We start from the raw sequence: 19,681 nt of genomic DNA, 5'->3' as shown, positions 1-19,681 counted from the left end.
GAGACAGACATTACTCAAAGAATCATCTGATTTAATTGTGTGGTTCTGTAAGTGAATGATCGTGTTCTTAGGAAATAATCCTTAAATATTTAGGGGTAAAGGGCAAGACGTCTACAACTTTTTCTCAAGCACTTAAAAAAATAACAATCGTATATATATTAGCTATACATGTAGTTTGTATATATAACTTATATAATCTATCATACACACAGAGAAACAGAGAGAAATTAATAAAGCAAATATGACAAAATGTTAACAAGTGTTGGTTCTGGACCAAGAGTCTATGGGAGTTCCTGCAAATTTTCTAAAAGCATGAAATTATTTCTAGAAATTTTATTTCATTTTATTATTTTGTTAAAGATTTTATTTATTTATTTGACACAGAGAGAGGGAACACAAGTAGGGGCAGAGAGAGAGGGAGAAGCAGGCTTCCCGCGTAGGAGGGAGCCTGATATGGGGCTCTATGCCAGGACTCTGGGATCATGACCTGAGCTGAAGGCAAACACTTAACGACTGAGCCACCCAGACGTCCCTGGAAATTTTGAAAAGGATCAAAAAGCTACTTGGAAATTTTAATAGTGGTGAGTGCTGTTTTGTTTTTTTAAGTACATAATGGTGGGGGCACCTGGGTGGGTCAGTCGATTGGGCCCCTGCCTTAGGCTCTGGTCATGATCTCAGGGTGCTGGGATCCAGCCCCATATTGGGCTCCCTGCTCAGCGGCGAGTTGGCTTCTTCCTCTTCCCCTGTGATCTCTCTTGCTCTCATTCTCTCTCAAATAAAGGAGAGAGAGAAAAAAAAAAACTCTCAAAAATCTTTAAAAAAAAAATAATAAAGTACATAATGGTGTAAGGACCTAAAAATGGCATGGTTTGTCTTAGACTGGGAGGTTAAGGAGAGCTTCATGAAAGTGGCAGGTTTGAGCTACAGTCTGAGCCGAAGTTGACCAGGAGAGAGAGCTGCCTTTCCAGCAGAGGACAGGGCTCCAGCAGAAACCTTGTCATGGGAAAGAGAGAGCACATGGGAGGAACTGAGAAAATGGGAAGCTGCCTCTGGAGCAAGGGCTGCCACACCCCAGCAGGGCTCGTGCCTGTGGGGAGCTGGGGCTGGTGGCAGGGGACAGGCTTTCAGAAAAGGGGCTGCTCTTCTGGCCCATAGAGGGATTCGAATTATTTCTTCCCTGCCCATTTTGGTTTATGTTCCTGTGTATCTTCCTGTGGCTTCCCTCCAACTTCGGTTCTTATGTCTCTGCTCCAATGCGGCTCCCCAGGTCAGGCCCACAATGCCGGTAGCGTGTGGCACCATGATAGGACAGCTTCTCACCACCACTTGCCTTTGGGGCCATCTCGACCCCCAATCCCTGGTTGCCATTCATCAATCAGCCCCTTTACCTGCCATAGAGAGAACAACGGGCTGTCCCTTAAAAAAATTATTTCTACCATTTGCTCCTTGGACCTCAGGCAGTGGGCTCCATCTGCCGATGGCTCTGTGCAGTTCCCACCTGCCCTCTACCCTCCGCTGGTGTCCAGAGAGCGCCCACAGAGCCACCTCTTGGATTTCCTTCCAAGTCAAGTGCGACCCTGGGTGCCCGGGAAGCATGGATCTTTGTAATAAACGCTCCATGTCTCCATGGGTTTGTTCAACTGAGTCATCCAAGCGTGTTGTTGATACAGGGTAATATCACACCAGATCCCGAAGCCCAGGGCGTGAGGGACATTTCATTAGGTGTTCGTTGGGCCAGAGAATTTGGACCATGAAGGGAACGTTGAGATCTTGGGGTCTCACACCCTCGCGTTCATTGCAGAGCAGTTCAGAGAATGGCAGTAACTTGTCCAAGGTCACAGAGCAACTCTGTCGAGGAGCTGAACCCGGAATCCAGGTTTCCCGATGCTGAGCAGAAGGGCAGAGTCCAGTTAGTAAGGCAGTTAATAAACAATCTGCAGGACCTCCCAGGAGCCAGCGTTCTGAATGACAGCAGAGCTGTCCTCTGCTTTGAAGTGAGCAGTCAGGAGAGCCTTGGTGGGAAGCGAGCCCCAGAAGTTGGTCTTGTTGCATTTTGCAACTACTCGTTGTGTTATTTCTAATCTGTTTGGTTTCACTTTAGACCCGGTTCCTATTTCACATTTATGACTAAAGGCCTTTGGGCGAGGAAAAGGGAAGTCAGAAAGAAGATTCTTTTCTTTTGTACTCAGCAAATCTTTCCAGACCGTTTTTTCCCTCCCTTTATAACATTTCCTTTCCAGAGCCCTGACAAGCTTCTCAAATCTACATTTCCAATCCCCTGTTCCCCTTCTCCGTAATTATCTTGGGAAAATGTAAATTCCTTATCATGACTTTGTGACAATACCGGCTCAAGATAAGCAAGCCAGGCTTCTGTTCTGAGGTCCTGTCAAATTGCCCTCAGTAGGTTCACTTATTAGGAATTATTGTTAGATTTTTTTTTTTAAGTGTGATAATGGTATTGTGACTATGCTCAAGAAAGAGCCCTTATCTTTTCGAGATTACATACTTAAATATTTATGGGTGCAATGATAAGAGGACTAGGATTTGCTTCAAAATATGCTAGTGGGGAAAGATAAAGAAAAATTTGACTCCCTTAATATACTGTTTCCTACCACCTTTCTCTTGCAAGTTCTTTTTGCTGCGTCTTTCCCATCCTCCCACCCCCCAGTCTATGAATCCATTTATTTGGTCTCTGGGGATGTGCTTTGCTTCCTGGAGTCTCCCCAGAGAAGACAGCATGGAGGCTGAAGCCGAAGAGGACCAGGTACAGAGCACCTGGATGGTTCAGTCAGTTAAGTGTCTGCCTTTGGCTCAGGTCATGATCCCACAATCCTGGGATTGAGTCCCACATAAGGCTCCCTGCTCTGCCCCTCTCCCCCCACGTACAGTCTTTCTCTTTCTCTCTCTCAAAAATAAATAAATAAAATTTTTAAAAAGAAAAAAGAGGTTCAAGTTCAAAGTCCTGAGGCTCCACCCTGATGAGCACAGTGACCAAAGACAAGACGTTTACGTGTCTTAGTCCTGGTTTTCCCATCTGCAAAACAGATCTGCATTGACAGCAAACAATGTTCTTTTCTAATTATCTTCTGGACCACTGTTTCTGATTCTGCTGCCACGTGCCCCACAGTGTGCTTCTCTCGAAGATCCCACCCAGAATCCACAGCTCTGGCTTCCTTCTCCTCACTGGCCCCTGGCGCAGCTCCCAGCTCCAGACTTGATTCAACCACTTGTTACATGCTTCCTTCTGGAAGCCCCTTGAGTCCAAAAAGCTCACTGCGTGCAGATCAGAGCTCATTGCCCCTCCCCACAACCTCCCCCCCCACCAGAGTACCCAGTACCCAACTGCCCCCCAGGCCCCCAGCTAGAAACATCAGCTCGTTCTCAACATCTCCGTCTCTTTCACCTCCTTTGTTCTTTCTACCCCCGGCCCAGTGGTCCCATCTTCCAGACCCCTCTCCAATCCAGCCCCATGTGCTCCCCACCACCTCCTTGCTGGGTCTTGGTTCAGACCCTCAGAACCACAGGCCTGAACGGCTGTCAAAGCGTCCTAGCCAGGCTCCCTCCCTGTGGCCACTCTGCTTTCTAGTACCCCCACCGGGCTGCTGGCTCAAAAGCCTCCCATGGGGCTCTCCCCCCCCCACACCCCCGCCAGAAGAGAAAAGGCCCACATTCCGAAGCATGGTATTTGACACCCTGCACAGCTGGGCCTTCACGCATTGTTCCAGAATCATTTTCTATATTGCCTGCCAAAGAAGTTGCAGGCCTGGGTTTCTCAGACTGTGCTCTCTCACGCCTGCATCAGAATCATCCCAGGGTCCTGGTTAAACATGTAGAATCCATGGGGTACCTGGGTGGATTGGTCAGTTAAGTGTCCTACTCTTGATCTTGGCTCACAGTCGTGAATTCGAGTCCTGCGTTAGGCTCCACTCTAAGCGTGCGTGGAGCCTATTTACAAAAAAAAAAAAAAAAAAGCAGAACCCTGAACCCTAGCCCCAGACCACTGAAAGTGGGGGTCCAGGTGCAATGCACGCAAAGCTCCAAGGACCTTCACTCTACCCACACCAGACAACTTGTCACTCACTGATCATGACCGTGCCTCCTGGCCTCTGCTCACACTGTAGTAAGCCTTCCTTCCCTTCTCCTCATGGCCCAGCTTAAATGTCATCTCCTTTGCCGCCTTTGCTCTGCCCTAGCAGAACAGATCCCCACTCATTCTTCTTCTTTAGCACGCGGCACACACCTCTCCTACAGACCGTAGGTATCGCGCCCTATCTGGTTATCTGTTTGCCGGCCTTCCTTCCTAGATAGAATGAAATCTCCACCACAGTAAGTCCACAGAACACCTGGAGCCCCCAACCCAGGGAACGGCCCACAGCAAACACTGGAGAAATAGTTATTGATTTGAATTGTATTTTACCATTTCTTGGCTCTTGGCTACCAAACGTAAAGCTTGGCACCCAGCGGGCATAATTACATTGCTGTCTGATGGATGAATTATCAAAGGATGGATGAAAGCCTGAATGAATGATGAAATATGCAAATAAATTAATGATGAATTTTCACCACTGATTAATATTCTGAAATGCTCGTGGCATGCCTGAGTCTATTTCTAACCTGAAGAAGGATATGGGAATTGGGTCAGATGTAAGCCTGGGACTTCTGGTTCCAAGCTCACTGGGGTCCACAGAGACCCTACTGATACTGCTCAAAGGGAAATCTGATACCTGTTTGGGGGAGCTGGCAGAGATCAGCCTTAAGATGCTAAGGCTGGAGGCGGAGTGAGTGAGGGGTGCAGGGTGGAGCAGGGGGTAAGCACTGCTCCAGGGCCCCGGCTTCCCCTTCTACTATTTGAATGAGATCTGAGAGTTACCCAATGGCTCCAACCCTGAAATGCCACCACTTTGTGCTCCTGACCCTTAAGGTTATTGAAGGAGATCGCGTATGTTATATGACTAGCACTTAGTTAAGCATCGAAGAGATATTACGGCTATAGTTTCAAGATCCAGGACAACTGGCTTCCTATAAGGGATCTGGTGGGGGTGAATGGAGATGACACAGGGGCTAGAGTGACAGGAGTTAGGCAGGAAGCCAGGTGTCAGCCATGGATTAGGGGTGGATTCTGGGGTTTAGAGGAGAGTTCCAGTTCCAAGGGTAGAGCTGGGTGTGGAGGCTGATCCGCATTCCACCTCCAAGGCCTCGGTGTTCAGGGACCAGATGACACGAGGTGGGGAAAGGTCAGGCAGACGTGGCCAGACTGGAAACTTCTACCCTGGAGAGAAATCAGTGGCTCTGCTTCTGGTCTTTGGACCTGACTCTGGAGCCCAGGTCTGCTGCCTCCAGGACTCGTGGAGCTCCGATAGCTGCATTAGAACTGTGGAGGGGAAGTGATGCCACAGCCTGACTCTGACACTGGGCACCCAGTTCAGATGGGAAACTGGAAACTGTGGAGTCCCAGACAGGCTGTGGGTTTTTCCTGTACACAGTCAAATAATGGGAACTTCCTCTGGCTGTGTCTGCAGGTCTTATTGTCAACTAAGCTCCTCCAACTCAGATTCCAAGGGAGAAGGGGCCTCCCACCAGAGAGACGCCCCCTCCTATGTTATTACTTGATGAGCCAGGCTGGAGGAAACCTCCATATGGTGGGTTTTCTCCCCTGGCTTTCTCCTGGGGATCCTGGGGCGGGGGCTGAACTTGCCCAACACACAGCCTTCCTTAATTCGAAACACAGCTGAGAACCCAGGGCAGGATCCGGGTAGAAAAAGACAGGTGGTCCCAGTGGCTGAGGAGGGGGCCTCCTGACAGAAGTAATTGCCTGGGACCCCTGGGTGCTCCTGGATTTCACCGCAAACAAAACCCCACACTGGGGGACATCTGGCGTTTGTAGGGAAGCCTGACATTCCCAATGACTAGGGAACAGCGACACCTCCTGGTTGCCTGCGGTAACGGCCCTCCTCCCTGTTTAGAGAACCAGGGGGCCTTCAGAGACCATCTTAGGAGCCTGATGCCTTTAAAAACCTGGAACAAAGAGGATTTGGCCTCTGATTCAGTCAGTCTGCGGTGGAGTCGAGTTTCTGCATTTCTAACAAGCTCCCTGGAGATACTGATACTGCTGGTCTAGGAACCGTACCTAGATTAGAAAGCTTTATGTATTTCAGTTATATCTCACTAAGGCTGGGAAAAGAAAGCTTTAGGGGGCTCAAAAATTCATCAGGTCTGGTTGCAGACATCCCAGGTGTCTCAGGAAAGGAGACACTTTCACATAAAATCAGCTGACCACAGCGCAAGACCAGGAGGGAGGAATAGGGTATGGGAATGCTTCTTGGAAAGGTGGGATTCAACGAGGTCTTTTAAGGCTAGTCACAGGGCGCCTGGGTGGCTCAGTTAGGCGTCTGCCTTGGGCCAGGTCATGAATCTGGGGTCCTGGGATGCTGCCCCCCTTGCATTGGGGTGGGGGGGTCCCTGCTCAGCTGGAGTCTTCTTCTCCCTCTCCTGCTGCCCCTCCCCCTGGCTCATGCTCTCTCAAATGAATAAATAAAATATTTAGAAAATAAAATAAAATAAGGATTGGTCAGATCTCCACCGGGGAGAGCTTGCCTCCTGTGCCACCTTGCCTGACACCTGCACTGCCTCTACCAACCCAGAAAACCAACCTGGTTAACATTCATAATTCCCTTGGGGCAGGCCCAAGGATTCCAAGCAAGGGGAAAGTTTAAAATGCTTAAGGGAGTGACATTTCCAAGCAACCTAGAATTGCTTAATTGATTTGCTAAATGCAATCGACTCCCCTCTCCAAAAAAGCTCTCCTAATGACCTTCCCAAATACAGACTCTTCCAGAAAGAGATGAACTTCTGATGGTTATTGGATCACCAACCAATCACAGGCACTTCTCCTTGTGTAAGATATGAAGTGGGAGAAAGGACCCCATTAGCCCCATTTTACAGAAGAGGAAACTGAGGCTCAGGAACATAAGGTGACTTTGCCTGAGGCCACTACCCTGGTTTCCTCACCCTGACATAGCACTCACGAACATTCATGCAACAGCTCCTGCTGCTGATTCCATAAAAACAGGCCTAGAAGGCACACTGGGTGGGGAGTGTCAAGGGAAGCCGGGAGTCTGGGGTCCAGGCCTCCCTCCCCTTCCCGGCACACTGGCCTTGGGCTGGGAATGCTGCCATCATCCAAGGAGGGCGATGAAAGCAGCTTTTACAAAGCAGGTTCTGAGGCCCTCAAACAGGCCCCCTTTGTCAATTTCCTCTGCCCTTCTCTCCCCCACAAACCCCCCACCATGACCCGTCCCCCACCCCACCCCCACCCCACAACCCAGGCCCACCGCCTTTTAGCATCGCCCTCTTTGAGTGGCTGGCTCCAACACACTGGAAATTGACCACACAAATGCACGGCTTGTCTCTCCGGGCGGAGCCTCTCCGCCCCAGCCTTTTGGGGCCTTTTAGAGCCTGCCTTTCTCTGGGGCTCTTTCTTTCCACAGCTCAAGTCCCCAGCCCCTAGCGCAGGCATGATCGCTAATTAACTCTGGGTTAAAACGGGTCCTGGGAAGAAAGCCGGTGGCTAGCAAGACGTTCCCACCGCCTCTCAGAGGATAAGGACGATGGTGGGGGGGAGCGGGCTAGGCTCTCAAGGGGTTTGAGAATATACTACAAATGAAGCCCATCATCCCAGAAGGCTCCCGGATCTCCTCACCACCACCTTACCCAGCTTTCCGAGCTCTGTTTATTCATAACTCCTGTAACAGCCGCCTCTTGCCACGTGTTTCCAGTACTTTTCAGACATGTTCTGATCCTCATGATAAGCTGCCCTTTCTGGGTGGACAGATAGTATCACCTCCATTGTACAGATGCGATAACCGAGGCCCGGAGAGATTAAACCCCTCGTCCAGAATCACAGTTTGCAAGTGGCAGAGCTGCGTTTCCAATCCAAATCCATTTGCCTCCCAAGTCATGCTTCTCTCTGGTCCTGTCTGATGCTCTCCTGGCTTCGCTCTGACTTTTCCTTTCTCTCCGTTCTGGGAACATTTCATAGTGTGTCTGTCTCTGGATCTCCCCGCCTGAAGTAATTACTCAGCTTCTCACACACCTGCCCCCTACAGCTCTCTAAAGACAAGCATGTGCCATTGTCCTTGAGCACCCAAGAAAATGTCCATGCCCCTCCCCTAAGGTTAGAAATAGGACCAGACCTTCGGAGATGAACGAACACCCAGTGCAGCGAGTTCTGTGAGGGCCTAATTCAGTGCTTCAGAGGTGTTTGTGGGATAGAGAAAAGCTCCTTTCAGAAGCGCTTGAGGAGCTCTCCATGGCAGCTGGCAGGAATGTAAATGTCACGGCCACTTTGAGAAATAGTTTGGCGGTTTCTTTAAAAAGCTAACCATGCACTTGCCATGGGACCCAGCAGTTCCACTCCTGGATAACCACCCAAGAGCAACAAAAAAAGCACACGTTCGTACAAAGTCTTGCACACGAGTGTTCACAGCGGCATCTTTTCATAATAGGCCCTGATATAAACGGAAATCAGCCTAAATGTCCTTCATATGTAAACAAGCTGTCAGACTTCCGTACAACGAAATGTCACTCTGCCGTAAAGTGGAAAGGGCCGTGAACACTTGGATCAACACAAACAAATCTCAAAAACATGAGGGTGAGTGGAAGAAGCCTGACACCAAAGACTACATACTATATGATGCCATAATTCAGTTGAACTTTGTAGCAAAGGAAAAACCTATAAAGGCATGAAGCAGAACTGTGGTTATCTGAGTCTGGGGTTGGAGTGGGAGTTAATAGCAAACGGGCTGAAGGGAACTTGTGGGGTGACACAGGTATTCTAAACAGGGTTGTGTAATAGTGGCATCATTTTATAAACTTACAAAAACTTGGGATGCCTGAGTGGCTCGGTTGGGTGAGCGTCTGCCTTCAGCTCAGGTCATGATTGCAGGATCCTGGGATCAAGTCCCGCATTGGGCTCCTTTCTCGGTGGGGAGCCTGCTTCTCCTTCTACCTGCCTGCCTTTCCCTTTGCTTGTGCTTGTGCTCTCTCTGATTAATTAATTATTTTTTTTTTTAAAAACTGACAAAAACTCATTGAACCATAACGTCAAACTAGTGCCTCTCAAGGTGTGTGAATTATACTTCAATAAAACTGTTAAAAGTTTTTTTAAAAAAGAGTAGAAGAACTGGCAGGCCAAGGAAGGGCCTTAGGAGAACATTTGCCTGGTGCAGGGCACTAAATCTGGAAGCGAGAAAGCTCTGCTCATATCCTGGCTCTCCCCCTGTCCAGTTAGGTGACCGTGGATAAGTGGGTCACCCCTCCGTGTCTCTGCTTTCTCGTTTTGTTCCAAGTACAATAATGACAATGGTAAGAGCTCGGTCTTGATGCTCACTCTAGAGCAGGTCCGTACCCGAAGCCCTGGCACATTTAATCCTCACCCAAAAGCCTTATCAGTTGAGCCCTATCATTCTCACGTTACAGATGAGAAATCTGAGAACAAGCCTGAAGCCTCAGCACAATGCCTGGCCAGCGGCCAAGCTCCAGCTGAGGTTGAACATCGATCCCCATGGCTTCTCCAGCCTGTTCCCTGAGCCCGTCGTCTGCTCTCTGGCCTGGTGTCTACTCTAGCTGCTCACGTCGGTGCGGCCCCCACCTTTTGTTCCCTGAGATAGCTTTACTGTATTGGGGCTGGGGGGCTCCAAGATCTATGCCCCTTTTTTTTTTTTTGAGTTTGAAAGCTGCTCTCGGAGGCCTGGAGGGTAGAAGTAGCCTGCTGAGAGTCAGAGAGGTCGCCACTGACAGACCCAGGAGGGGCCACGGGTGAAGCTTAGTGCTCCTTCTGTTCCTCCTCCACAGCCGCGGGGGACACGGGCGCCCCTGCCTCACATGCTTTGATGTCATTCTTGAGGATTCTTCAGCTCCAGGCTCACAGAAGTCTGGAAACACAGCAACCCTCCCAAGGTTTGCCAACTCTTTCCTCTCACTTCACACATTCCGAGGCAGTTACCCGTTGGAGGCCGTCTTGACACCTGACAGCAGCTACTCCCCCGGCTCGCTGCCTCAGCTGGCGTAAACCGAATAAGGCAAACAAACAGTGCTCCTCGCTAAGGAGCTATGCTAACGTGAAATAAAGTTGCACAGAATTATCTCAACTTTTTTTTTTTAACATTTTATTTATTTATTTGACACAGAGAGAGAAAGATCACAAGTAGGCAGAGAGGCAGGCAGAGAGAGAAGCAGGCTCCCCACTGAGCAGAGAGCCCAATGCGGGGCTCGATCCCAGGACCCTGAGATCATGACCTGAGCCGAAGGCAGAAGCTTAACCCACCGAGCCATCCAGGTACCCCCTATCTCAACTTTTTAAAAGGCACATTTAACTCAGAGAATAAGTGAGCCCTTGGTGTTTCCCTGAGATGATTATTCCAATTACTAGAGAAACGGCATTTTACTTTCCGTTCACCTCAGAATAAGATCATAACTTCGTGCTCTGGCCATTCCCACCAGAATAAAGGGAAAGTTCCATACAAGTCTTCATTTGCAAAGGGAAAAAACCTCTTCACCCATTAGGGTTTGTCAGTGTGATGCTACGAACGCTCTTCTGGTTGACTCGTGGGTAATTGATTCTCTGACGCGGATGACGCTTAGGAAAATGAAGGTATAAATGGTGGGAGCGCCTCGCAGCTCCTGAGCAAACGCCGAGCCCGGGGTCTAGGGAGCTGGAGCAGTGCCTCACAGCAGAGGGACACCTGCCACATCGGAGGTGAGAGAGGGTGACCCTGGGGGCTGGGGCTGGATGGGGCGAAAAGGTTGACCTTCTCACCAACTCAGAGAAACCGAGTCCAAGAGGGCCACCATCCTCTTTGCCTGTGAACTAGTAAATACACTCAGACCCCCAGTTAGGGGCTCTGGAACATGCTTTGGATGGTTGGCGCCACTTTGAGATTGTCTTGGATCGGTGGTGTCTCAACCTTGGGGAAGCGGCCGGCAGGCAGGCAGACGAGTTCCCAGTGTCCGTTGGCGGTGGACAAGGTCAAGGCTCCCCCGCACAGGTGTGCAGGCAGACGTCTGAGGCAAGACATGAGCTGGCTAGAGTCGCCCATCTACAACGGGGTTCTGCAGATCGGAAAGGAGCCAAGTGGCTATGCCAATCAATACTGCCCATCCTATTGCTCCGAACCCATTCAACATAATCGCCTGGAAATTGATAACGTTTTGCTTTTGCTCAATGGCAGCTGCGCTCCTTACTCAAGGTTTCAGATGCAATTATCTGCCCTTAAAGCGAGGGCTTCATTACCCCTCGCCTGTCTCTTGATACATGCTTGGAAGGTTCAATGTATTTGTGCCTTTCACCATAAGCCGCCTCAAACCCTTTCTGGAAGGAGGTGGGGGTGTCCCTCTTCTGAGTGACAGTGCAAGAGGCTTCCTCATTAAAAACTTAGATCTCCTTCCATTTGGAAAGCTGTCGCTGAAACATTTGATAAACTGGACCAGGAGGTCAGTGCTTCAATGTTTTTAAATTACAAAGCAGAATGTTTAGGAAAGGGAAAAAAGATTTTCTTCCTCGGGGTTCAGAAGTGGGCACTCGAGACTGTCATTAGCTGAAGCCTCATCTGCAGTACTCTTGTGGCATTCTTGGCACAGAGGCTGGCAAGAGGTGCCAGCAAATGTAGATCGAGTGCCCGTTTATCCCGATTCCAGATGACCTCAAATAGATCTAACCACAGAATTCATTTGTAAACACAGCAGAAAGCTGATACTCATAGCGATAGATGATAAACCTTAAAATGCCCTTGGAGCCATCGAGGAGTCTTTCATGATTTTCTTGGATTTGTGCTCCACTTAATTCCCTGGAATTCTGTCTCTGGAGACGGCTCATGTAGAATACATCTGGCAGTAGTTGTTTTATTCTTGGTGATACAATCTCTACCCTTATGGAACCATAAGCGAGGTCATTCTTGTTGTGTCCCAACTCTGTCCAGAGCAACTTTGCAATGCTATGGATTGGGTTTTCCTAGCCCAGAGCTGGGGGTTACAGAATTTACTATGACTTGGCCCCCCAAAGTCTGCCCTCCTATCTGGTTATTTTCAACTCCCTGAAACCCCTGGATGCGCATAGGAAAGGTGCCGACCAAGCAGATGTTCTAGTTTGTCTCCCTTTTTTTCTTCCCTAGAGACCCCATGACAAAGAACAAAAGCTTTCCCTTTTTTTCAGAATGCTTCCCACATGCAGGTGATGAATTCTGCAGGGTTCATGAATAGGGAGCGCTGTGAATAGGTTATTGTATCTGGGAGGCTGCCTCGAGGGGCCGGAGGAAGGCTGCTGGCCTGGGGACTGTGAGGTCATTCTGAAGTGCCCACTCCAAAACGAATTTGAAGGAAGACCATGGAAAAAGACCCTTTCCCCGCTCTGGGCTCATTTCCTCAGCTGTAAAGAGGTCGAACATGAGGTTGGGCCGTGAGGACCAGGGGGGCACAGGGGCTGGGGGACCACAAGAAAAGGTGCTCGTGTAGGACTCATGTCAAGGGGCTCTCTTCACCTCCAGAGATCTCGGTGCTTAGGAAAGTTCATTGCTAGAGAGACAGCCTGGACCGGGCAAGGAGAAGGGAGGGCTAGATGAGATATGGCGTGAGGCGGAGGACAGAAGACTGAGATCCTCCGTCTGGGGAGCAAAGGGTTTTTTCTGTGGAGGAAGGAGCAGAAGCTGCGGTGGCCCAGCAGGTAGATGTGGGCAAGGGGTAGAGGGCAGATGTCACGTTCTCATGCTTTCTGTAGCCCCAGTCCTTATGAGGAAGGTAGAAGCTCAACACACCTTTGCAGGACAAGGGGCTTTGCACTTGACATGGTGAGAAAAACTTCCCAACAAGAAGAGCTGGCAGGCATCAAGAGAAACGAAATCTTGCCATTTGCAATGATGTGGATGGAACTAGAGGGTATTATCCTAAGCGAAAGAAATCAGAGAAAGACAATTATCATGTGATCTCTCTGTATATGTGCTGCCGAAGCGAGCACTCATGTGATCTCTCTGATATGAAGAATTTAAGAGGCAGGGTGTGGTGTTGTGGGGGGTAGAGGGGGGCAATGAGACAAGATGGGATCTGGAAGGAGACAAACCATAAGAGACTCTTAATCTCACGAAATAAACTGAGGGTTGCTGGGGGGTAGGGGTTAAGGATAGGGTGGCTGTGTTTGGACATTGGGGAGGGTATGTGCTATGGTGAGTGCTATGAAATGTGTAAGTCTGACAATTCACAGACTTGTACCCCTGGGGCTAATAATACATTATATGTTATTTTAAAAAAAAAAGAGCTGGCTGAGAATAGTACATCCTGGTTGAGAGGTAGTGAGCTCCCTGTCACTCACTGGCGGACGGCATATGAGCAGGAACTGGAGGATTGCTGGTGGCGGGAGGGAGTGGTGGGGGTGCACACCAAGGAGGGGCTGCTCCCTCCAGTTCTGGAGGTGCAGGGTCTCAGGCTGTACTGAGCCATCTCTACAGATGGTTCCCTGCATCTCACAGTACCTCGTTTAGCCAAGACCTTGGTGTCTGGTACAAAGGACGTGATGCCCTAAGGGGGCAGGTAAGCCCGGAAAAGGAAAGGTGATCCTGCCAGAGCTGGCCCTGCCTGCTGGAAATCACTCTTCAACAGGCCAGGAGAGAAAATGAAAGTCACGGGGTGATGTTGGGAAAGGAGGGGGTGATGTTGGGAAAGGAGGGGTCCCTGCCCCTCTCTGCACTGGCTGGGCTCCCGCATGGGCCTGTAGCCCCATGGAGTAGATATCCTGCTGAGGAGGGGGCGTAGGAAGTGCGGAGACCCAATTCCTAGGTAGCTGAGTCACCCCAGCTTCGCTGTGGGCAGGTCTGAGTTGCCAGGTGAGGCTCGACCCCCCGCTGAGGCGGGCTTCCCCCCACCCCCGCCCCCGGCCTGTTCTCCCCCTGACTGCAGAGCACGATGTCAGCAGGCCCCAATTAAGGGTAATTACATGATCTATTAGATGATTCTGTCGCACTGGCTCCCCAGGCTCCCTGGTCTCTTCTAAGGCTAAAAACCCTTTGGAGGAATGGAAATGTCTGGAGTGAGATGTATAGCTTTCTCTTCCCTCTGACTTCACACAGAACAGAACAGGACGGGAGCCCTGCACCCTGAGTGGGTCTGATATGAGGTCACAGCAGCAAGTGTTTTGGAGAATTCCTTATGTTCCAGGCTTCTCTCATCTCATCGAACCCTGACAAGGACCATATGCAGTCAGTATAACAGACTCCATTTTATGGGTAGGGAAACTGAGGCCCAGAGAGGAGAAGCCACTTTTCCTGGTCCACACAGCTAGCGATGGTAGAACCCAGCTATGAACTGAGAGATCTGTGGAACTCAGAGCCTGAGCTGCTGTCGGTGCCACAGTGGATGTGGCTGACTTAGACGACCAGGGAAAGGTTCCCCTATCCCTTGCTGAGGCCTGAATTCCACCAACAATGCCGTACATTGGGGAGGATATTGGGGCAATTTCCCCAATATCATGAATTTTCCATCCAACACTGTGGAATCAAAAGGGTAGCTTATCATGCCCATTTTACAGATGCAGAAAATGAGATCGGAGCTCGTGACTGGCAAAAGCAGGACTTGAACCCAGGTCTGTCTGATTTCCAGAGTCTGGGTCCTTTTTCCTATCTCACAGCTTCCAAAGGACAAGGACTAAGGTTTGCATAGAGCCAAGCTCAGGGCTGGGCCCTGCCAGCGAAGGGCATCCCCGTGGCTATGGCTACACTTGACCTTCTCCTTCTGTCATTGTCCAGGGGCCACCACAGGGGTGAAGGATGCTGCTCTGGGTGTTCTTCCTGGTGATCCTCACTCTCAGCGGTGACTCCCACTCTTCCCCACCGTCCCTGCCCCTCAGGTAAGCCATCCTGCCCCCAGGGCCCATGTCCCAATGTCCCCAAACTATCCCTGCAACCTAGTGGGGGATGTCTTAGGGGGTGCAGAACAGAGCCCTAAGCTGGCCTCCAGCCAACTCCTCAGCAGCCCCCCCACTGCCTGTCTCAAGGGTCTGCCCCTGAGTTCCAGAGAAGCCTCCCAGTCTGGGTCCTACCCTCTCTGGGGATGACAGGGCAACGAGCAGAAGGACCTTACAGGAACAGGATGAGTACAGCTCCCGGTTTCCTCACCTGACCCTGCCACCCCACCCTCTGACCTCCGACTCTGTCCATATAGAGTCCCTCGGTATGCAGACTCCATCTTCACGAACAACTACCGGAAGCTGCTGAGCCAGCTGTCAGCCCGCAAGCTACTGCTCGACATCATGAGCCGCCAGGAGGGGTAAGCAGACGGCCTGGGGATTTTTCCCTATGTCTCGATGCATTAGAGGATGGAGGGACATTTGGTCCCTCCCTTTGCACAGCATCTATCGCTTCCAGATTTGCCTTAGCAGCAGGGCCATAATGTGAAGCCCTAGCTTCCCTCTACCCACAAAATGATCGCTGAACACCAACTGTGCTTCTCCCCATGCAAGTCTCCCATAGTAATACTGATGGTGGTTAACCATTTGACATGATTCTGTGGTGGAAACCAAGGCTCTGCCCTGGGACATTTCCCTGCCCTCAGGACAGAGCTGGACTCGCAAGAATCAGCCGTTCTCCTAGTTTCCTACCTGTAACAACCTTATGAAGTAGGCGCTGTTGACTCCCATCTCACAGCGCAGTTAAATAGCGTCCAAAGGACACACACCAAATAGTGTCGGATCGAAAGAGCCTGACATCACAGCCTGTACCTTTTGTTATTTTGGAAAATTTCCACACTTACAGAAAGGTCTCAGGAGTAATATAATGGACTTCCACATCCCCTCCCCCGCCTTCAACAATTACTACTGTTTTATCCTATTTGCCAATACACCCCACAAACACAAGTGCACGTTGTTTCACTGAATCGTGTGAGAGTAAACCACAGTCATCACAACCCTTTACCCTTAAATACTCCTGCATGGTGCCTGCTAACAGCTAACAAAAGAAACTTCTCGGACATGATCACAGCATAATTAGCACTTAGTGTACATATATGCATTTCACCAGTTTTCCCCCAAATGTCCTTTGTAGGGATTTTTAAGTTTCCTAATCTGGGATCCAATCCAGGATCGTGGGTTGCACGGAAGGGTCCTTTCTCTTTAGTTTCTTTTACTCTGGACAGTTCTGGAGTCTCTCATGACATTGACATTTTGTGTTAGTAAAGGCCAACTATTCTTTATAGAACGTCCCTCGTGTTGGATTTGCCTGATGTTGCGTCGTGATTAGATTCCGGTTACACATTCACAGCAGTGATGTTGGGTCCTTCTTGGTTCACCGTATCAGGAGGCAGGTGGTGTCCATCTGCCCCATTACTGGTGATGGTAACTTTAGTTGCTTGGTTAACGAGATGTCCGCCAGCTTTCTCCTCCGTCCAGTTAATACTTCCCCATCATAATTATTAAGAAATCTGTGGGGAGATACTTTGCAAATACCCGTACTTCTTCACTACTAAGTCCCTTCCTCAATGTTGCTGAGTCTGATTCAGTTTGGTGGAAGAGTCCACACCAGATTTTGGAAGAGGCATAGGGACCCACCTGTTTTGTTTACTTCACCCTGGCCTTTCCCACGCTTCTCTACATCCTACCCAAAGAGCAACCTCAACTGTTGCTCTTTTTCTAATCTACTAGAGAGAAAAACTGGGAGCAAGGAGTAATGGCACGGCTCAGTCATCTGGACAGTATGTGGGCAAGCACAAAGCAGACGCCCCTGGAGAGCACCCTGGCGGCCATGTTGCAGAAGCAGAGGTAGGAGTATGGGTGTGCGCATGCGTGTGTGCGGTCCGGGACCTCAGAGGCTTCCTTCCCCGTGGGCTGCCGGGAAAAGGGAAGGATCTCCACCTCTCCAAAGGCCTGGGGCTCTGCCAAGCAAACTGGGAACTAGGTCCCTCCTTACACACATCAAGAACTGGAGGAAGGGGAGAAAATGCATGCCAGAGACTGGATCTTAGCTACTGTTGTTTCTCCAGCGTGAAGCAAGAGGCCAGGCTCAGAGTCTATGTACGAAAATTGTTACATACTCAGTAATGCCAGGATGGGAGCAGGGACCTGAATTTTAGCCAGGGTCCCAGGTAGTTCTGATGTGGGCGAACTGACAGGCACACCCTGGAACCCTTGGCAAGTTCCCCAAACTATAAAGCCAAGGAAATGCCAGCCCCTCCCAACACTCTCAGGCAGACTAGCATGGGCAGCACTCATGAGAAGGAAAGATGAGGACGACAGATGACAGTCGTTCCTCCTGTCACTGACCTTCATGGTCCCCCTGGGTGTAAGGGAAGATCAGGAGTGAGAGCTCTCCGTCTTACAGAGGAGGGAAACTGAAGCAAAGCAGCTGGCCCCCAGATCTGTTTGTTTCCCTTCTTCACAGGGAGCTCCACTTCACAAAGTTTCTCAGGGATGACATGACTGTGGAGAAACTCTGCTGTATTTTGGGGGCTGGTTTGAAACTGTGAGCACAAACGTGTCCCAGCATGGCTCTGCCAGTCACTTCTGCACCAACCTATTTAGCAAATCCTGTTCCCAGCAGAGCTCTCCATGTGCTTCCTCACCTTCTTCTCAACCTAGTTAGACACCAAGAGTCCAGAGATCTCACCAACTATAGCCCTGTGGAGACACAAGCAGCAGGCAGATGGGCGGGCTGCAGGAGGGGTGAGAACCAGCCCGGGAGGCACACAGCAAGACGGCTTCCTTCTTTCCCGTTTGGTGGAGGGAAGAGGAGCTCCAATCACCTCTAAGGTCCCTAAGACTAGAATTCTAAGAATAGTGCCTCCCCCTAGCCACTCATGCTAAGTTTGGGTCATCATTCCCCAGCCTTTTGGCTCCTGTCAGGCTCCAGTGGATAGGGTGGAGTGTCCCCAGGGAGGGCCAAGTCCCAAGAAAACAGGCTTTGTTCCTGCAGGTTAAAAGCCAGAGACTTCCCAGAGCCGCAGAGCAGGAGGGAAAGGGTCCGTAGACTGCTCCAACCATTGTTCCCCCTCCAGCTCGAGGGCTGCAAATCCCAGCATCTCTGGGAGGTGGGGAGGGGGGCTAAGGAAACAACAGAAGAATGAGTTCTCATACCTCTATCATCAGAGGAGAATGATTTGCAAGATGGCCCATTTGTACACCCACCACATGTTATGTACACCTCATGGCCCTGTGAGGAAATTGAGCTTCAGAAGTACCTGTTCTCCCATCCCTGGAAAAGTCATCTGGTGGCTACTGTGTGCCAAGCTCTGGACTGAGGGTACAGCAGTGCCTAGGTCAACAGGGGTCCCTGCTCTCATAGAATTTACTTCCATACTGCCTCACTGAGGCAGACAGAAATTGTGCAAGCACCTGAACGGTGGATTATGTGATCTGTGATAAATGGTAAGAGATGTAAGGGGTGTGGTTGAACATATGTTCGGGAAGGAATGACCTAACCCGATTCTGTCTGGGGATGAGGTGGCTCCTTCAAGGGGAAGTAATTGATCCAGGATGTCAGTAGGAGTGGGTTGGCAGAGATGGGGCTAGGACTGGGTTCACTCTGCTGGAACGCATGAGATCCTTCCCTTCTTCCCACATTGCCTCTTCTGGAACCCAGAGCGCTTGTCCTGATCCTGGTGTGCCTATCACCCTAGTTCCACGTGTCTTGGCCAAAGGCACCCTAGCTTTGGTCTCCTCAATTGAGTTTTATCTTTCTTTCTGCAACAGGAAATCCTGAGGATGAAGATACCACCTGTGTTTCCTGCTACCGGCAGCCAAAAGACACTCATATCCAATGAACCCTATTGAATTTCTGACCCATTTTTTCCCTCCTAAATACAATAAAATTCCCCGATACTGGGCTGCATCTCAATTTCCTTCTCTCTCCAGGCTATTTTTTTTAAAAATGTGTTTTACATAGTTACATTTCCCAAAGAAGTATGACAAGGTATACTACAAAAATAGCCAACATTAATCAAATAAGGACTCGGAATGCCAGCCCAGCAGCTTGGTGCATAGAATCTCATATGCTCCTCACACAGCCTACTGGGAGGTATCAGTGTACTCATTTCACAGACAAAGCACTCGAAGGCACAGGAAAGGTAACTGAGCCGCCAAGGTCACTGCTGACAAGTGAGAGAACTGAGATTCAAACTCCGGTAGGCCAGCTCAGACCCAGGCTCTCCACCATATCCGTCCACTCTGGGCGAAAGTCATCCTTCATCCACTAGCATTTATTCATTCAACAAATATTTATAGAGTATCCACTAAGTGCCAGGCCCTGTTCTAGGGACTAGGAATACAACTGTGAGCCAAGAGGCAAAGTCCCTGATCTCAGAGACCTTATATTCTAATGAGGGAGAAGAATAATAAAAACAAGTAAATACAGAATACATTAGATGGTGGCAGTTGCCAAGGAGAAAGATTTAAAAGACTGGAGAGTGCAGGAGGACATTTTTGTAGCTATCACCCATACATGTGCTGTGCTGTGGTCAGGGAAGGCCTCAGTGAGAGGGTGACATTCAAGCAAAGGCCTGAAGGAAGAGAGAGGGTTGGCTACGTATCTGGGCCAAAACCATTCCAAGCAGGGTGAAAACCCAACACGAAAGTCCTGAGGCAAGAACCCAGAAGGAGCAAGAGCAAGGCGGCCAGTGTGGCTAGCTAGAACATCGTGAGGGTATGAGCAGAAGG

The 19,681-nt window shown here is 49.9% G+C and overlaps 1 protein-coding gene across 2 annotated transcripts; it reads left to right on the top strand.

Moving 5' to 3' along the window:
- The first annotated feature begins 475 nt into the window (after window positions 1-475).
- GHRH (growth hormone releasing hormone) lies at window positions 476-18,851 on the top strand. Of its 2 annotated transcripts, none has more exons than XM_082746301.1 (5): window positions 476-581; window positions 14,787-14,887; window positions 15,202-15,306; window positions 16,676-16,792; window positions 18,719-18,851. In XM_082746301.1, exons 2-5 carry the CDS (start codon window positions 14,808-14,810, stop codon window positions 18,726-18,728), a joined length of 312 nt encoding a protein of 103 aa, XP_082602427.1. In that variant the 5' UTR covers window positions 476-581; window positions 14,787-14,807; the 3' UTR covers window positions 18,729-18,851. The 2 variants fall into 2 exon arrangements, with proteins under 2 accessions (XP_082602427.1, XP_082602428.1); XM_082746302.1 differs by lacking the exon at window positions 476-581 and adding an exon at window positions 10,604-10,757 and having other exon boundaries at window positions 14,789-14,887.
- Window positions 18,852-19,681: the final 830 nt, after the last annotated feature.

Source organism: Mustela nivalis (assembly GCF_964662115.1).
Source record: "Mustela nivalis genome assembly, chromosome: 8".
Lineage (NCBI taxonomy): Eukaryota > Metazoa > Chordata > Mammalia > Carnivora > Mustelidae > Mustela > Mustela nivalis.
The sequence above is the reverse complement of the archived record's forward strand: the minus strand, read 5'-3'. Positions and strand labels throughout refer to the sequence as shown.

Bases quoted from the DNA above. Each gene is read 5' to 3' on its own strand.
- GHRH (XM_082746301.1), top strand. From the start codon at position 14,808: ATGCTGCTCTGGGTGTTCTTCCTGGTGATCCTCACTCTCAGCGGTGAC. The intron at 14,888-15,201 runs GTAAGCCATCCT...CTGTCCATATAG, and splicing joins CCACCGTCCCTGCCCCTCAG to AGTCCCTCGGTATGCAGACT. The intron at 15,307-16,675 runs GTAAGCAGACGG...CTAATCTACTAG, and splicing joins ATCATGAGCCGCCAGGAGGG to AGAGAAAAACTGGGAGCAAG.